General features: G+C 40.7%; 1 protein-coding gene across 11 annotated transcripts in view; it reads right to left on the minus strand.

The window, feature by feature from the left end:
- Window positions 1–19,024, minus strand: part of LOC121262237 (exportin-4) — a 53,182-nt gene continuing 34,158 nt past the window's right edge. For 3 of the 11 annotated variants that reach the window (XM_041164631.1, XM_041164632.1, XM_041164633.1), the window contains 13 exons: window positions 18,314–18,385; window positions 17,233–17,304; window positions 17,042–17,106; window positions 16,841–16,943; window positions 16,622–16,753; window positions 15,591–15,734; window positions 15,375–15,482; window positions 15,224–15,274; window positions 14,989–15,066; window positions 14,797–14,910; window positions 2,997–3,193; window positions 2,536–2,605; window positions 1–397 (listed from right to left, as the gene is read on the minus strand). In XM_041164631.1, coding sequence (XP_041020565.1) covers window positions 209–397; window positions 2,536–2,605; window positions 2,997–3,193; window positions 14,797–14,910; window positions 14,989–15,066; window positions 15,224–15,274; window positions 15,375–15,482; window positions 15,591–15,734; window positions 16,622–16,753; window positions 16,841–16,943; window positions 17,042–17,106; window positions 17,233–17,304; window positions 18,314–18,385 — 1,395 coding nt within the window. In that variant the 3' untranslated portion in view covers window positions 1–208. Of the gene's footprint in view, window positions 398–2,535; window positions 2,606–2,996; window positions 3,194–14,796; window positions 14,911–14,988; window positions 15,067–15,223; window positions 15,275–15,374; window positions 15,483–15,590; window positions 15,735–16,621; window positions 16,770–16,840; window positions 16,944–17,041; window positions 17,107–17,232; window positions 17,305–18,313; window positions 18,386–19,024 lie in introns of those variants that run through there. The other 8 variants (XR_005940063.1, XR_005940066.1, XR_005940065.1 and 5 more) reach the window with 8 other exon arrangements.

Below are 19,024 nucleotides of genomic sequence, written 5' to 3' on the forward strand. Positions count from 1 at the left end.
TACATCTCAACTCTCAAAACTGTTTTCATTTCAGAAATGTAAAGTTCAAAATGCCAAGCCCTCTGTATGTTCAGAAATTACAAGACGAATTCTCATAAAAAGGGAAAAACTTTCTAATTACCCAAAAGAACAAAACAATAAAAACTTGATAGGATAACCACAGAATGAATATAACAAAATACATTCCATATTTTTACAACAAGAAATATCACATGGTTCGCAGAAATCCACGAACTTCAATTAGGAACTTACTAAGATTTTTCCTGAATCTCTGGTAATTAATACGATCCAGGGTTGAAGAGAGCTGATTTGTGCTTGTTAGAGACTCCAATGCATTTGCCAGCCTTGATTTGAGTGTCGGATTTGTCTGCCTTTCTATCAACTCTTTGCCTAACCTCTGTAAGATAGAATACCCCACGTCAATCCCTCAGAGAACATTTGACAAGGAAAAAACAAACTGAGAGGCCGAATGCCATAATGATATCATCAACTTCATCACATTTTTTTTCAGTAAATAAGAATTTTACTGGTGATAGAAAGTAGGCATAGTCAAAATACACGAGACATATACAAGAGCAATACCCATGCATGATTGTGTAGGGATACAAGAGAGTCATGAATATTCATGCCATAAAATATATGACAATCGACCAATGGAATAAGGTAGAAAAGAAAAGCATTCTAAGTTCGTCCATTGATAGCTCACAATCTTCAAAATTTCTTTCATTTCTCTCTCTCTCCAAAGGCACCACCAAAGACAGGTCGGGTTCATCCTCCAAATTGCTGCGATTTGTGAGTTGCCACGAATGCCTTTCCAATTTGCTAGAAACTCAACCACCCTTCTTGGCATCACCTAAGCTAGCTTGACTCTAATGATATCGTTCCACAGGGTCATGGACACTTCACAATGAAGTAATAGTGGTCAACGGAATTTCCACATTTTTTGCACATACAAAACTAATCCATAACATTAATTTGGCATTTCTGAATAGAGTGAGTATCTTTCCCAAGGAGGCCATCCATAAAAAGAAATCAGCTCCTAAAGGAGCCTCAGTCTTCCAAACGTTCTTCCATGGGAATGGGTTGGTGTTTCGCATTACGAGAGACTTGTAGAATGTCTGGATGGTGAATTTCCCCTTCTCAGAGGGATGCCAAAAATAATCTTATCTGGGCGCCTCCCCCACTCACTTTACTGGAGTATACAAGATTATAGAACTCCGTAAAAGCGTCAACTTCCCAACATTGTGCGGCTCTAATAAAGGTGATATTTAATTTAGGAAAGCCACTAAATACAACAACCCTCTCCCTAATCTCAAATATCTTGAGTTTGCATTCAATGTAGTCCCCCTGTCGACTTGCATTAAGTGAGTGTCCGTTAAGTTTCGAAAATAGCATCAATTATGCTTCTATAAAATTTTCAGATACTTTTTCTGCTAAAACGATCTTTTTCCTTCAATTGTTTTGAAGCTCAAAATGGAGGTCGCTTCACTGATTTCCCCGCAACTCCTCTGAACCTTCCAACCCCACGTTGCATTTCAACACACACTCTTATTCACTGCACGATCCATCTTTGGCTCATAATACTACGTGATGGGTATTGCTAGAGAGCCATAGACATGATCAATAACGATGCTGCCACAACAATTAAGGTTTAACCAACTACCCCTGTCCATTTCATGGCAACATTGCTGTCAAAGACAGACGAGAGGGAGTTGCGTGACCACTGACTCACACTACACAGCTGATCCACTCAGCAAAGAGACTTGAATTTGATTTTGGGCCCACCAAGCTCCAAGATGTCTCTGAGAGCATGGAACCAAAATGTGGAGAGCCAGAAGTATCCCCAAGATTATCAGATTCGGGGTTTGGAGGAGAAAAACCCATAAGTATACCAAAGATTAACAGACTTTTCATATAAAATAGGCAGCCTCCTTGACCAACTCCACCTTCTTCGCTGGAGTGGAAATCAGGGAAATCCAGTTGCTGGATCACCGAGAATACAGAATGATTTAGATCAAGATAGGCAGTCCCTTTCACCATATCCACCTTCTTCACCAGAGCATAATTTGAAGGACAATACAGTTGCTGCATCACCAAAAGGATCAAATTCTTCTTGGGGAGGAGAATAGCTCAGAAGATGTAGTGGAGTTCGATTTCTACCGATAACGAGTTTAGTTCACTGTTGCCAGGGGAGGTTTTCAGAAAGAGGGCAGCGGCATGTGGCTGCTTGCTTGTGACCATCAGAGTTGAGGTAGTGTTGCAGCCTCGTTTTGTGGTAGAAAAAACATTAAAAAAACCAGATCTTAACTTTTCATTTACAGAAAAGAAGCAAAATGTGATACGAAAGCATACTTAAAATAACAAAATGGTGAGAGGGAAACATAAAATGAAATCCAAAAGTATGAGGACCAAATAAACCAGATGAAAGCACGAATGACCATTGAAAACCAAAGGAGCAAACATTAAAAAGCCTAAGACGCAACTACACCACAATGCGAGAGAATGTCAGCATTACACAAGAGAACTCAGGAATACCTGATATAGGCCTTGTTCGCAAAGAATCAAAGGAAGGAGAGCATCTGCTGCACTGCTGACCAGGTCCGGACTGAATCATAAGATACACACGAGAGATCTTAAGAATAGGCTGAAAAAAAAGTACTGAGGTAACCCATCTTTATTAAGTGGGTGTCTGCATATAAGACAGGTGTCTGTGTGCTTCTGATATTATATCTTGACATAGAAATCACAACAGAGATTGGAAGAAGGGATATCCCCTTCTGTTTTATCGAGCACTAAAAGCTGCTTTTGTTCCTCTTCCTCCCCCGTTTCCCCTTTTTTTTCTTCTTTTTTGATTTGCAAGGCAAAAGGATTTGTGTAACTTTGTTCCCCTACAGTATCACTATGAGTGTGTCCAATACTTATGGGCATACATATGAAGACAGAAGAATCGAACATCATGAATACTCAACCTTAATGAAGAGAGACTGAATCTTCACCTGTAATCCTCAAAAAGGAGTAACTGCAGCAATGAATGAAGAAACCGGCTCAAAATGCCTTCCTGAAAATTTCCTCCTGGATCCATGACTCCAGAAGCATGTAAGCCCAAGCCTGTTCTACCACTGCCTGTCTCATTATAGTGGTAAGAAGCAAGAGCTTTCAGAGCTCTTAGACACATATCAACTACTTCGGTATCCTACAAGGACAATGACAACACAAAGTTACTTTTTTAGATGGCGGGCAAACACGTTTCTTGTGTAGAAAGCAATGTCATATCATACAGACGGATGCCTACACACAACCCCCCCCCCCCCCCCCCCCCCCCCCCCCCCCCCCCCCCCCCCCCCCCCCCCCCCAAATTAAAAAAACCTACATGGTCAAAATTTATTTTCGGTTTTAATTGAATATTGATACAGGGCTGCAGTTTGATATTCTTCTTTGTTATTGATTGATATTTTGTCTATATATGCTGATTGGTTCTATTGTTGGGACTGATTTGCTAAATAAGCGAATGCACAAAACTTGCCAAAAATTTGATTCAATCAAGACCTGTACAGGAAAAAAACTTATCAATCAAGAACAATCCTGAAAAACTAGGATTTCAGGCCTCTAAGAAGCATTCTGCCATGTATACAAAGCCTGGAAATTGTAATTGCAATTAGGGTAAGAGGAAACTTCCCAGAAACCAAACTTACAGGTCTGCCAAGACCCACATAGTCTACAGTTTCTGTTTATTTTTAAAACCACAAGTTAGAAGTCTCCTAGAAGCCCTGAAAGGGCCAAAACCTTTAGGGATTTTGGAAATGATTTACACTGCACTTTTTCCTTAAGAAAACCCCAGCAATTGGCTGTCAAGAAGACCTAATTCTTCCAAAATCCCTAATCCCCTCTAACCGTCCTGCCCCTCAACCCTTTGCTCCTTAAAACTTCCATCAATAAATTAAGCACGTTTTCCTCAAGTATAGGAAGCCACTCCCAGGTCTGTCAGCCCTCTCCAGCCATCCTCTGATTATTCATAAACAAATCAAGGTGGAGGTTGGAAATCATCTTCCAAGTCTGCAGCAGCCATAGGCACGCAATAAACCTCAAATGGAGCAACTTTTCTTGATACATGGTTTGATTGACAACAGCTGACTTCCTCTTTTCTCCGTTTGTTCAGAATAGAGGTCCCAAAATCAGAAACTCAATCCTCAGCTCCTCATTCTCTTGCTGCCACCGCGAGAGGGTGAGTGAAATAAGAAGTTACACTTCAATTCCAATAGGGAAATCACTGCTGGCAGTCCAGCAGCTTGATTATTGGTGGTTACCCTATCTCTTCTCGCTTCTAATCACCCCAACACCACCTTCTACTGGGTGTGACTAGTGGGTGCCCAATGGAGATTGTCTTAAAACTCATCTCTAGACACTGTCGCTTGCTGTCCAATTCCTAATCAATACCTTTGGGTAAGAATTTCAACAACACTCTTTATATTTTTAGAGTTTCCTGCAAATAAACCAAAGAATTTCTCCTTTGCGTGTATTTTACATATAAACAAAAAATTATGCTTTGTATGTTTGCCCTAATTCCATGCCCTAAAAACTTGTTAAAGAGGAAATTCTTGCTTTAGCACCCTGCTGCGACCTATTGGTGCAAAAATTTCCAAATCCTTAGCAATGCACCTCCCTTTTTGTTGCTGTACAGATAAGAGGCCCTAAATTTGAAGCCCTAAACTGCTACTTCTCAGAGCCGCCACCAGTGCTTCGCAAGTGAAAAACAAATTTTTTTCACCTCTAATGAGAAAAATCCCTGATTTCCGTAAAACAGTCAAATTAGTACAACTAACCCCTTTTTTCCTTTTATATTTACACTCCTACAGCACCTGTTACCAAACCTTATGAGTCATTTGATGGCTGCAAACCTTTGAACAAGTTTAGGGTAGCATTCCCTCAAAATTCTTTCTAAACTTGAAATTTCCTTCCTTATCTTGAATCCGATTGGTTCAGCTATTCTTTTGTGTTGAACACAACAATAGCTTTGAGTTATAACGATGTAGGGGCATTAAAGCATTTGTTTATTTTCAGTTGTTTAAACTTGCCACAATCTGATTTGATTTCCATTTGATTTACTATTTTTTTTTTTTTGATAAGTAAGAAAAAATATTTTTTTTTTTTATAAGCAAGGGATCAATATTATATATATGAATGAAATAGGCATAGCCCATGTACACAGGAAGTATACAGAAGAACACGTAAATACATTCTACATGCAATAAATTAAAGACAAGAAATCATGGACATTGCCCCCTTGCAATACAATAGTGGAAAGCCAAGACAATAAAGTGTGGAAGAAAAAATTCTTCAACTCAGCCAATGTGCGTTCCTTATCTTCAAAGCAGCGCGCATTCCTTTCCATCCAAATACACCACATGATGCACAACGGAATCATCTTCCACACCGCTACCACTTGATGACAGCCTTGCATCTTCTTCCAACAACCCAATAGATCCACCACCCTCATAGGCATAACCCAAGCAACATCAACCCTTTGAAAGATCTCATCCCACAAGACCCTTGTACCTCACAATGTAGTAAGAGATGGTCCACCGATTCTCCATTCTTTTTACACATGTAGCACCAATCCATGACAATACATCCTCTCTTCCTCAAGTTGTCCGTGGTCAAGATCTTCCAAGGGCGGCGGTCCAAACAAAAAATGCTACTTTATAAGGCACACGAGACCTCCAAATAGTCTTCCAAGGGAACGGAGAATGATCGTGTTGTCAAGATGTTATAGTACGCCTTCACTGTGCATAGCTTGTGATTATTAGACTTCCACTTCAATCTATCTCGTTGTGCCATAGGGGTCCCCATAGAATATAGTGAGCTGAAAAATTCTGCAACAATAGATAATTCACAGTCATGAAAATCCCTACTAAAGAGAATGTTCCACTGATACGAGCCATGAGAAAATAACCACACATCCGCCACTGACGCCTCCCTGTTAACTGCAATACAATATAGGGCCGGAAAAGCCCTTTCTAAGGCTTGATCTCCACACCACAAGTCCCGCCAAAAACTTATTCGATTGCCCTCACCAACCACAAAACGGATTTGATTTGCAAAGCATAGCCACCCCTTCCTTATAAACTTCCATAAACCAACACCATACCCCATTCTCACTTCATTGGAACACCAACCACCCCTAGCGACACCATATCTAGCGTCAATAATTTCCTTCCACAATGATCCCTCCTCCAAATGATATCTCCAAAGCCATTTTCCCAATAGAGCTTTATTAAAAGTTCTCAAGTTACTCACTCCCAATCCCCCATTCACAACTGAGGCATAAACTATTTTCCAGCTAACTAGATGAAATTCTTCTCCTCCCCCATACCTCCCCATAAGAACGTCCTAAATAGTTTCTCCATCCTATTCACCACCCCTACAGGCATAGGAAACAAAGATAAAAAGTATGTGGGGAGGTTAGTGAGAGTAATCTTAATGAGAGTGAGACGGCCCCCTTTTGATAAATACACCCGTTTCCAACCGGCCAACCGTTTCTCTGTCTTCTCCACCACCCCATCCCAAATAGCTCTATTCTTAAAAGTTGCTCCCAACGGAAGGCCCACATATTTCATTGGGAAAGAAGACACCTTACAATCCAAAAGGCTTGCTAAACTAAGGATATTAGGGACCGTACCCACAGGAACCATCTCAGACTTGCCAAGGTTCACCTTGAGCCCTGACACTGCTTCAAAGCAAAGTAACAAAGCTCGTAGAGTTTGGATTTGGCTCTTATCCGCTTCGCAAAAGACTAAAGTATCATCTGCAAAAAGAAGATGTGAGATGATAGTAGGGCCCCCAGAGCCATTGCCCACCTAAAAACCAGCTAAAAACTCTCCCTCAACAGCAACATGCACCATCCTACTTAGAGCCTCCATCACTATAACAAATAAAAGTGGGGATAGAGGATCTCCCTGTCGTAGTCCCAATGAACTATCAAAAAAACCAGCAGGTTTGCCGTTGACTAGAATTGAGAATCGGGCTGTTGAAATACAATGACACATCCATGAAATCCACCTAACCCCAAAGCCACACCTCTCAAGCAGGTATAACAGGAATTCCCAGTTCACATGATCATACGACTTCTCCATGTCAAGCTTGCAAAGAACTCCTGAGCCTCCCTCCCAAAGTTTGTGGTCCAAGCACTCATTTGCAATGAGTACCGAATCAAGAATTTGTCTCCCTCGAATAAATGCGTTATGAGACTTGGAAATAATATGCTCCAACACCGGGCTAAGCCGGTTGGCAAGGACCTTCGCAATAATCTTATACACGCTGCTAACCAGGCTTATTGGACGAAAGTCCTGAATAGTCGAAGCCCCGTGTTTCTTAGGAATGAGAGCAATAAAGGTCGCATTAAGGGATTTTTCAAACTTTTGGAAAGAGTGAAATTTACTAAACACCTACATTACATCACCTTTCACAATGTCCCAACAAGTTTGAAAGAAACCCATTGAGAAACCATCCGGACCTGGTGCTTTATCCTTAGCCATACCAGAGATGACCTTGTAAATCTCTTCTTCAGTAAAAGGTCTTTCCAGAACACTAGCACTCTACGAGTCAATTGCCTCGAAAGGCAAGGTATCAAGCTTCGGCCTCCAAGAAGCCGATTCTGTGAGAAGGGTCTCATAATAGTGTACTATGTGATTTTCTAACTCGGGAGAAGAAGAAATCACCTGAGAGCCTAACTGGAGCGACTCAATAGCATTGTTACGCCGATGTGAATTAGCCACTTTGTGAAAAAATTTAGTGCATCTATCTCCTTCTTTCAACCAAAGGGCCCTGGATTTTTGACGCCATGAAGTTTCCTCTGACAATAGAACTCTTTCCAAGTTTTTCATAACCATGCCCTTCCTCAAGACCACCTCCTCCGAGGTATCTCCCAATAATTCTTTGCCCTCTAACTCTTGCAATTCCTCCAATAGTGTAGACTTCTGATTGTCAATGTGACCAAAAACTTCCAAGTTCCACTTCTTGAGGTCTTGTTTCAACGCCTTTAACTTACCTGCAAGAATGAAACTTGGAGTACCAATGAATTGATATGATGACCACCAAGCACTCACCATCTCTACAAACCCATCCGCTGATAGCCACATATTTTCGAACTTGAAATACCGGGCCCCTGTGAATATCCCCACAGTCTAAAAGAATAGGGAAGTGATCTGAGCTAACTCGAGCTAACAGTTTCTGGCTTACTTCCGGATAGTGGGCTTCCCACGAAGGAGAGACAAGGAATCTATCCAATCTCGACCAAACCCTCCCATTCGACCAAGTGTACTCTCCTCCTACCAGGGGAAGATCCATGAGATCCAAATCAAAGATAAACTCGAAAAATTCCTCTATAGCCACATAATTTCGATAATGCCCTGATCTTTCGCTAGGGAAGCGAGTAATGTTAAAATCACCGCCTAAGCACCACGGCACTTCCCATAGTGAGTATAGGCCAGCCAACTCCTCCCACAACCTTCTCCTGCCCCTGTCCACGTTAGGACCATAAGAACCTGCAAAAGCCCATCCCCATCCATCAACCACATTTTTAAACAAAGTCGCCACCGAGAAATCTCCAATACATTCCTCAATCGCCTCTACCACTCTTTTATCCCACATTAGTAATACTCCACCTGAAGCTCCCAAAGAAGCCAAATAAGCCCAACCCACAAACGAGCATCCCATAAACTTCGCACAATTCTTCTATCAATGAATTGCAACTTTGTTTCTTGAAAACAAACCACATCCCCCTTCCACATCCGCAATAAAGATTTGATATGAAGGCGTTTATTGCGATCATTGAGCCCACGTACATTCCATGATAAAATCTTAGGCTTCATAAAAACCTAGATTGCCCCGCCCTTTCGATCTATCCCTTCCTCCACTCTCTTCTTTCACATCATAGTTAATGGAACAAGTTAGCTGTCTGAGTTCCCTATCCTGCTTTGAAGCTAATTTCGAGTGGCTAGCTTCAAGTGCTACAAGAAGGGCCTTGAATTGTTCTTCATAACCTCCAAAAGAAACCCCAATAACAGCTTGAATCTCCTCTACCTTCTTAAAAACCCAATTAGACGGATAACTCCCATACTTAGAGCTAGGAGGGAGTGTACATAGAGGAGTTAGGAATGCCCCCTCCTCACTAGGACTATCAGCGGCAAATAAGGCCAATTCCGAGCTAGAAACTAAGTCTGGTTCACCACGAGGTTTGACCAAATTTAATTGGTTCACCACTGGTACATCACATAATAAAGCTAGTTTCTTTACCTCCCCAAGCTTATTCCCATCAACACACTCCAACTCTGGTGGTAAAAAACCCAACAGAGACCCCTATAATGACAATCCACACTCTGGCATGTCTAACTGCATCTGCAATGCATCTGGGCCTCCCACCACCACGTGTGACTGGGTCTGAGCAGTAGACAGCCCACACGACAGTGAATAGTGACTGTGTAAACTCTGCCGAAGCCTCAAACAACGCGCCATCCACTATACCGATGAATAGTGATTGCGCAAACTCACCATGGTGGTCGACCGTGACCGGCGGGAGTTTTTGTGCCGGAATGGGGTCCTGCAAGACTCTTATCGGCGCCGCAGGAGGAAGGCAACCTGCCTGGACCGAGATATCGGTCTGCCGATACGTATGCTGAGACGTATGCTTCGCCCGATTCGTCACCTGCCAAGCCTTCTTTGGGCCTTGCCCTTGGCCCGGCCCGGCCCAGGGCCTTTGACCAACCCAGCCTGCCCAGAGTGAGCCCTCCCCATCCTTGAGCCCATCACCCTCTCTTCATTAAACCCAGAATCATGGCCCAAGCCCATCTGCATTACTTCTTTCCCTTTAACGCAACGTTTAAGGCTAAGTATATCTTCCAATAAAATCCCAACTTTTTCCTCCATATCAGCCAACGCCTGTAGCAATTTATCCTCATTTAGCCCCAACAACACACTGCCATCTCCCTCATTTCTACGCACGATCTCTGAGAAGGACACTTCTGGCACCACTACACTCACGCGAGGCAGTACCTTCTGCACCACCTCACTGTAGGACAGAGAAACATCAACCGTCGACGATGGGGCACCACCATCTCCCTTACCTTTCGGCTTGCCTGCCTGGGGAGACCACAGAACGCCAACCCCCCTGTTTCTCCCCCTCAAGGCAGAGGAGGAAGAAGTAAGCTCCTTAATGATGTCTCCAAATTTTTTCCACCCCTCACAGTTCCTCCCTTCCGGTACCACTATCATACCCCTCCTCTTATCATGCTCAAACTCCGAAAGGGAGAAGAAACTACCATTGTGGTTGCATCCCCCCTGCACCATTAACACAGAGTTTCCTTTTCTACATGTTCTTAGAAACTCAGGAAAACCCAAAGACGCACCACATTCCCTCACCATAAAGCCCAACCACCCCAAAGCTTCATGATCCAAAGAGATTTATTTCACCACAAGACGACTACTCTCAGTGATACTCAGGAGTTTCCTTTTCTACGTGTTTTTTTTTTTTTTTTTTTTTTTTTGCTCTCTCTTTTGATATGAATGACATAGGCATAGGCCATGTACACAGGAAGTATACAGAAGAACACCTAAAAACATTCTAAGTATGAGAAATTAACGACAAGAAATAATGGACATTGTCCCCGTTTAATACAATAACGGAAAACCAAAGTAGTAAGGTGTCGAGAAAGAACTTCTTCAGCTCAATTAATGAGCGTACCTTATATTCAAAGCAGCGTGCATTCCTTTCCGACCAAATACACCACATGATGCACAACGGGATCATCTTCCACACTGCTGCCACTTGCTGACAGCCTTGCATCTTCCTCCAACAACCTAACAAATCCACCACCCTCAGAGCCATAACCCAAGCAACATCAACCCTTTGAAAGATCTCATCCCACAACACCCTTGTTGCTTCACAATGTAGTAAGAGATGGTCCACAGATTCTCCATTCTTCTTACACATGCAACACCAATCCATCACTACACATCCTCTCCTCCGCAGATTGTCCGTAGTCGAGATCTTCCCAAAAGCGGCGTTTCATACAAAAAAGGCTACTTTAGAAGGCACACGAGACCTCCAAACATTCTTCCAGGGAAATGGATGATGGTCCTGTGTAACCAAAATGTTATAATAAGCCTTAACATTCCATTTTTTGTGCTTACTAGACCTCCACTTCAAACTGTCACACTGTGCCAGAGGAGTCCCCATGGACTATAATAGACTGAAAAAATTTGAGACAATAGATAATTCCCAATCATGAAAATCCCTATTAAAAAGAATATTCTACTAATGAGAACCATGAACAAATGGCCGCATATCCGCCACTGAAGTCTCCCTATTAGCTGCAATACGATAGAGAGCCGGAAAAGCCCTTTCCAATGCATGATCACCACACCACACGTTCCGCCAGAAACTGATATGACTACCCTCACCGGCTACAAAACGAATATGTTTTTCGAAACAAGGCCAACCCTTCCTTATAAACTTCCATAAACCCACTCCATATCCCCCTCTCATTTCATTGGAACACCAACCACCCCTTATCTAGCGTCTATAATCTCCTTCCACAATGATCCTTCCTCCGAGTGATATCTCCATAGCCATTTCCCCAATAGAGTTTTATTAAAAGTTTTCAAATTACACACTCCCAACCCCCCATAAACAACTGGGGCACATACTATCTTCCAGCTAACCAAATGAAACTTCTTCTCCTCCCCCAAACCCCCCCATAAGAATGTCCTAAAGAGTTTCTCGATCCTATTCACCACCCCTGCAGGCATAGGAAACAGAGATAAGAAATATGTGGAGAGGTTAGTAAGGGTGCTCTTGATAAGAGTGAGACGACCCCTTTTGATAAATACACCCGTTTCTAACCAGCCAACCTTTTCTCTATCTTTTCCACCACCCCATCCCATATAGCTCTAGCCTTGAAAGTTGCTTCCAACGGAAGACCCAAATATTTCATTGGTAAAGAGGACACCTTTCAATCCAAAAAACTTACTAAACTAAGGATATTTGAGACCTCACCCACCGGAACCATCTCGGACTTGCCAAGATTCACTTTAAGCCCTGACACTGCTTCAAAGCAAAGTAGCAATGCTCGTAAGGTTTGGATCTAGCTATTATCTGCTTCACAAAAGATTAAGGTGTCATCTGCAAAAAGGTGTGAAATGGTAATAGGGCCATCAGACCCACTGCCCACCTGAAAACTAGATAAGAAACCTCCACCAACAGCAGCCGGCACCATCCGACGTAAAGCCTCCATAACTATAACAAACAAAAGAGGAGAAAGGGGATCTCCCTGTCGTAATCCCCGGGAACTATCAAAGAAACCAGCCGGTGTACCATTAACTAGAACTGAAAATCGGGCGGTTGAAATACAATGACGCATCCAGGAAATCCTCCTATTCCCAAAACCACACCTTTCAAGCAGGTATAAGAGGAATTCCCAGTTGACATGATCATATGCCTTTTCCATGTCAAGCTTGCAAAGAATCCCTGAACCTCCCTCCCGCAGTCTATGATCCAAGCATTCATTTGTGATAAGCACCGAATCAAGAATCTGTCTCCCACGGATAAATGCGTTATGAAGCTTGGAGATAATATGTTCCAGCACAAGGCTTAACCTATTAGCTAGAACTTTCGAAATAATCTTATAAACACCACTAACCAGGCTTCTAGGGCGGAAATCCTCAATATTCGAAGCCCCATGTTTCTTAGGAATGAGCGCAATGAACGTTGCATCAAGGGATTTTTCAAACTTTTGAAAAGAGTGAAATTCACTAAAGACCTGCAAAACATCAACTTTCACTCTGTCCCAACAAGTTTGAAAGAAACCGATAGAAAACCCATCTGGGCCTGGTGCTTTATCCTTGGCCATCCCAGAGATAACCTTATACATCTCTTCTTCATCAAAAGGTCTCTCCAATACACTCACACTCTGAGAGTCAATTGCTTCAAAAGGCAAGGCATCGAGCTCCGGCCTCCAAGAAACCGTTTCTGAGAGAAGGGTCTCATAATAGTGCACAATATGGTTTTGTAGCTCAGGGGGAGAAGATAGCACCTAAGAACCTGAGTGTAGAGACTCAATAACGTTGTTGCGCCGATGTGAATTGGCCACTTTATGAAAGAACTTCGTGCACTTATTACCTTCTTTCAACCAAAGGGCCCTAGATTTTTGGTGCCATGAAATCCCTTCCGACAACAAAACCCTTTCCAAATTTGCCATAACCGTACCCTTCCTCAATAACACCTCCTCCGAATTATCTCCCAATATCTCTTTGCCCTCTTGCTCCTGCAATTCCTCCAACAGTGTTGACTTCTGATCATCGATATGGCCAAAAAATTCCAAGTTCCACTTCTTCAAATCTTGTTTCAAAGCCTTCAGCTTGCCTACAAGAATAAAACTTGGAGTACCAATAAAATAATACAATGACCACCAAGCACGCACCATCTCTACGAATCCATTCGATGTTAGCCACATGTTTTCGAACTTGAAGTACCAGCGACCCCTGTGAATGCCCCCACAATCTAATAATATAGGAAAATGATCTGAGCTGATTCGGGCTAACCGTTTCTAACTGACTTCCGGATAGTGGGCTTCCCACGAAAGAGAGACGAGGAATCTGTCCAATTTTGACCACACTCGACCATTTGACCAAGTGTACTCCCCCCCTACCAGGGGGAGATCCATGAGATCCAGATCAAAAATGAACTCAGAGAACTCCTCCATAGCCACAGTGTTCCGATAATGCCCTGATCGCTCGCTTGGAAAGAGAGTAATGTTAAAATCACCCCCCATGCACCACGGCACATCCCATAGTGAGTATATGCCCGACAACTCCTCCCACAACCTTCTCCTCTCCCTATCCACATTAGGACCATAGGAGCCTACAAATGCCCATTCCCATCCGTCATCCACATTTTTAAATAAAGTCGCCACTGAGAAATCTCCAATACGCTCCTCAATCACCTCAACCACTTTTTTATTCCACATTAATAATACACCGCCTGAGGCTCCCCAAGAGGCTAAATAAGACCAACCCACATACGAGCACCCCATAAACTCCGCACAATTCTTCTATCAATAAAACGCAGCTTTGTTTCTTGGAAACACACCACATCACCGCCTGATTTACTATTTTAAAATAATGAAGTATTGTTTGAGGTATTTACATTTATGGATCTCTTCTGGTGATATGTGAATATGTAGAATTCTTATCCCTGTGGATATGGGTGTTACACCACCGAAGGTCACAACTCCCTATCCTCTCCGAACCCCCCCCCCCCCCCCCCCTCACTTGACACTAAGAGCTCGTTTGGATACCAAGAATACCTGTGAATAGTAGTGATATAATTTGAATTAAGATATTTTAATAGGTTTTGGGAAATGAGAGAGAAAAAGTTGAATAAAATTATTCTAAAGCTAAAACAATTGTTTAAATATTATTTTTTTGAAATTTGAAAAGTTGTATTATTTTTTGTGTTTTGTTTGGAAGTTGGAAAAGTTGTAATGATTAGGTAATGATTAAATGAAAAAGATGAAGATTTGAAATTGAAAAGTGTTTTGTGTTTGAGTGATGTTTGGAAAGGAAATCACCCATTAAGTGCGAGTCCATGAGGGCTGCGGTGATCGAGATAATTACCACAGTTCTAATAATACATCAACATGAAGATATGTAGAGCATTATTTACATTACACAATTCACATTAGAGTCTTTATTTACTTATTTATTTCTCCAATATCATAGTTGATAAAGCGTGCTTCTGTTTACCTGATGGTGAAGACCAAAATCAAGAGTGCCTAGTATATGAGCAAAGGCTTCGCTGTTTAGTTGTGCAACTGTGTCAGGATAGACCTCTAAGAGATGTGATAGCAAAGAGAAGAACTGCACAAGAATGTACCATATATCAGGATCCAAAATTACACCAGATCTTTCTGTTTCGTGATTCATACACATGCTTACATCATGGCAGAGCTTGGGGTATTTCAGCAGATCCAAAGATATCAGAGGGGTAACTATGTGAAGACCAAAATAAACAACCTGCAAGATCACTACATTAGAAGTTGACTTGTCAAAAAAAAAAAAACAAAGATCACTACATTAGAAGTTTTGTTTCTATATTTTTATTATTTTATTTTATACTTGCTGGGGAATTCATGAAACGCCATCTATAAGCTTAACTGCTATATGATATTACCTGAGATATATTTGTGCCTTGTGTCTCAATAGGATCTGATGAAAAATCAACCTGAAATATCCATTGTTACCCAGTACGCTTAATTTAAAACCATAAGTAATTGATACCATTTCCAAGATTGAAAAATAAATTTCAAAAGTCAAACGTATACCAGATCTTTTGAACAAAGGCTTGAAAGGAGTTGAAGAAGAGCACGCAAATCCTTATACTTCTCGGTCTTTGCCTCATTTAGTAAGCTGCTCGAAAGGCTTAGTGATATCTGGAAAACATGAACTCTGGTTCACTTAACCAACTTATTTTTTACCCCTCCTTGTAAGAGTCTATTAGTTTATCAATGACATAACTCGACAGTGTATAAAAGATTTACCTTGCCAATGTTGTGCGATGAGTACAGCTGAAGCAAACGCATGCAGAAGTCAACAACTACAGCAGTTTCACGAGCCTCTAGGAAAGCAATTTGTCCGTTTACCCAGGCAACAACAAATTTAAGTAGCAGATAAACAACTGCAGACTAAGCAACGATTACAGATCAGTATAGATGAGTAGACCCATACATGTCAGAAGCATACATATGAATAAGGATTACACTTCAACAGGCAAAATGTACTTGGTTCTTGTAAATTAATTTTGAGTACTTCAAATTTTAAACATGCAAAAGAGATTAAGAAATTTCTTTACAGAATTTCTTTTTAATTTTTATTACTAAAATCGCTTAAGATGGCAGTAAACTTCAATTTCTGGAAGGTAGATTGCAAAAATAGTTTACGAAGCCATGCTTAGTAAAAAAAGATTAAGAACATACAACAGGTAGAGATATATGAGGACCTTATATCTCTACCTGTATATTCATCACACATATGTAAGTTTTATATGTACTACCATCTCATCATAAAAGGCATGTGGTGTAAACTGTGTTGTTTTAAATTATTCAAGGAAATAGTTGTCTGAGAAAAGCCAAAACCATGCTAAGAAGTTGACCTACGATGAAGGAATACACGGACATGTAAAAATTCAATTGAATACCTGTATTCTGCTATTGCTAGGCAGCTTTGGTAGGTAGTTGTCTCGTTATTTTGCATTTATGGATTATGCCTCATTTGGTGAGGGAGCATTAGCTGTACCGGTATTTGGTGAAAGATAAAATGCTAGGACTTCTGATGGAACTGGAGTATCCTTACTTGAACTGAAATCATTAGTTTATAGATTGTTTTTGAATTGGAAGGGAGGGATAGGGGTTTTATTTTTCCTACTTAGTAAGTTTAGATCTTAGTTTTTTCCTTCTGTGTACTGCTTCTGTATTTCCTGTGTAGTGGGGATATGACATTTGTTTTTCTACAATCTTATTCATTATGAGAGAGAGAGAGAGAGAGAGAGAGAGAGAGAGGATAATATTTACACCTCATGTTTGTAAACTTCCAGAAGAACCAGAACTGGGTTCATTACTGATAAACCCAACTCATATATTGCCTTTTGTGTCCGAGGTTCTGAGGCACTTGCAGCTCCACGAAGCCGTTCCAACATGCAACTGACCTACAGGATGTCTGTGCTGTTATGAAAAACAATTATTGTTCTCCAAAACAAAAGAGTAGAAGAATTTAGACGGTTTCCTGTCCTCACCATGAGTATTATATCTGGTTGTTGAGCAACAATTTTGAAGTCATCCTTGCCAGACAATTCTCCTAAACAAGTCACCATATGACCCACAAGATCCCTTATGCACCTTTATGATTCATTACATATAAATTAGGCTGTACATGGTCAAATCAAATCTGAAGCTGAAAAGGGCCTAAGCGGCAGAAAAACAAAAATGAGACTCACAGATTTGATGCATCTGAATTCATCAAGCCAGAAGCGGAGTGAACAAGTGTTTGTGCAAGTGACCGCTGAGATAGGGAAAACAAATTGTGCTTACACTTTTTTTTTTTTTTTTTTTGATAAGTAACAAATTGTGCTTACACATATTGGAGTAATGAAGTATCTCACTGGGTCAAAGCATATGAAGTTCTTACCTGATGAGCCGTATTCAACAAGAGTAGACTTTTTTCATTAGCAAAAGCATGTGCTAGGTTGCGCCATGAGTCCTGCAGAATATACCAAGAACTTGAGACAAACTGACTTATTACCTTTTTACAATCTAAAAAGTAGAATAAATATATGAATGCCATCAGTATCTGTCATCTATTGCTTCTGATTGTGTAGCAAAGTATTGCGTCAAGTGGATGCTGAAGCACCAACTCGACTTCTGAAAGCCAACTTCAGAGAGTCACAGACTTCCACAGATATATTGGTTCCCAAGAACAAAAATTCATGTCTAAAATAATTTATATTGACAAGAAAAAAAAAAAGGAATAAAAATTAAAATAATATCCTACAAAAATCAAGGTTTTCAAGATCTTCGCTTAAAGATGATCAGCAAGACTTCTGCAAGTCAACTTCAGAGATAAAGATGCTAAACAAGAGGAAAAGTTACAAGGAGACTTTTAGACTGAAGGAGAAAAATGTTCTGAACAGCATCCAACTATCTCTCTAATCTTTTCTTACCATAGAATCCTGTTTCAACTGTATCGTACGATGCTTTTTGATGAGAAAGTACCATAAAGAGCACTCTATAAGGTATTATCATGCCCATCATCCCAACAAAAAAAGACTTATCATGGCCCATGGCACACCCCATGTTATGGCATGTTCTGCAGTATCAGACTTAATTTTACAAATAAAAGCAGTGACTACTGTAAATATATGGGCTTCCTTTATAAGACAGACAAAGTTGACTCGGTGCTTAATTAATCTATATTAAAATCAGAAACATGAAGTTTTTTGTGCCACTTCAGGGTTTATTAGTTTTGAAAGGAAGTTTCAGACAGACAGCCAACTTAATGCAAAGTCCTTTCTTTGCCGACATGGGGACCATATCAGTAAAAGTAAAATGGGGATGGATTATTCAATTAAGTAGCAGTTACAAACAGGGAAGAAAGAGGAGATAGCATACAATTAAATGTGGTAAGGGCACTAAAATGCAATGACAGGCTGTAAGTTTTATATAAAAAGAAAGTTCTATCACGTAGAAATACATGAAGTTGTGTGACTTACCAGTGAAAAAAGGTGAACACATATATGTTTATGCTGAACAAGTGCATGAAGTAGCCGGTAACAGGTGAGTGCCTGTCAACAGAAAACAAAACATGACACCAACAATACTTTTTATGTGACAGGAAATTGAACACCTAAACTAAAATTTACTAGTTAAATGTTTTAATTATTTAAAAACCATGATGCAGAATGGATCAATAAATTTTATAAATTTCAGGATCAAGGAATCATTTATAACCGATAAGGAAAGTAACTTAAGGTTATTTTAACTCCATAACTCCATTTGCATCAGATATACTCTAGAATTTAGTATGAGTAATATGCAAATAAAATTAGACAGTCATATTCATCAAGTACGATGCATAATTCAGTTGGTGTATGCCAAAGGGCTTGGATATGAAATCTTATGTAGGACAGCACCACAAGGATGCTTGTCTATATTTACTTATGCAAAAGCTTAAACAAAGTCGTGATTTTATAGTAGCTCTACAGTGTTGAAAAAGTACAAGTTTAATGGTTCAAATTGGGCTAGAAAAAGACTGTAAAAAGAAAGCAGAGATGCAGAATTTTAGACAAATAACCAGCCAATTATGTATGCCTTCAATTATCATTGCCTCTCATCTTCCTTATGGAATGGGTCTGCTGCAGCCGGCTTATTGTAGGGGCTGGGATAGCTAGGGCTATGGTTTTGGTGGTAAGAGGCTAGAAAAA

Source organism: Juglans microcarpa x Juglans regia, chromosome 4S (genome assembly GCF_004785595.1).
Source record: "Juglans microcarpa x Juglans regia isolate MS1-56 chromosome 4S, Jm3101_v1.0, whole genome shotgun sequence".
NCBI classification, from domain to species: domain Eukaryota; kingdom Viridiplantae; phylum Streptophyta; class Magnoliopsida; order Fagales; family Juglandaceae; genus Juglans; species Juglans microcarpa x Juglans regia.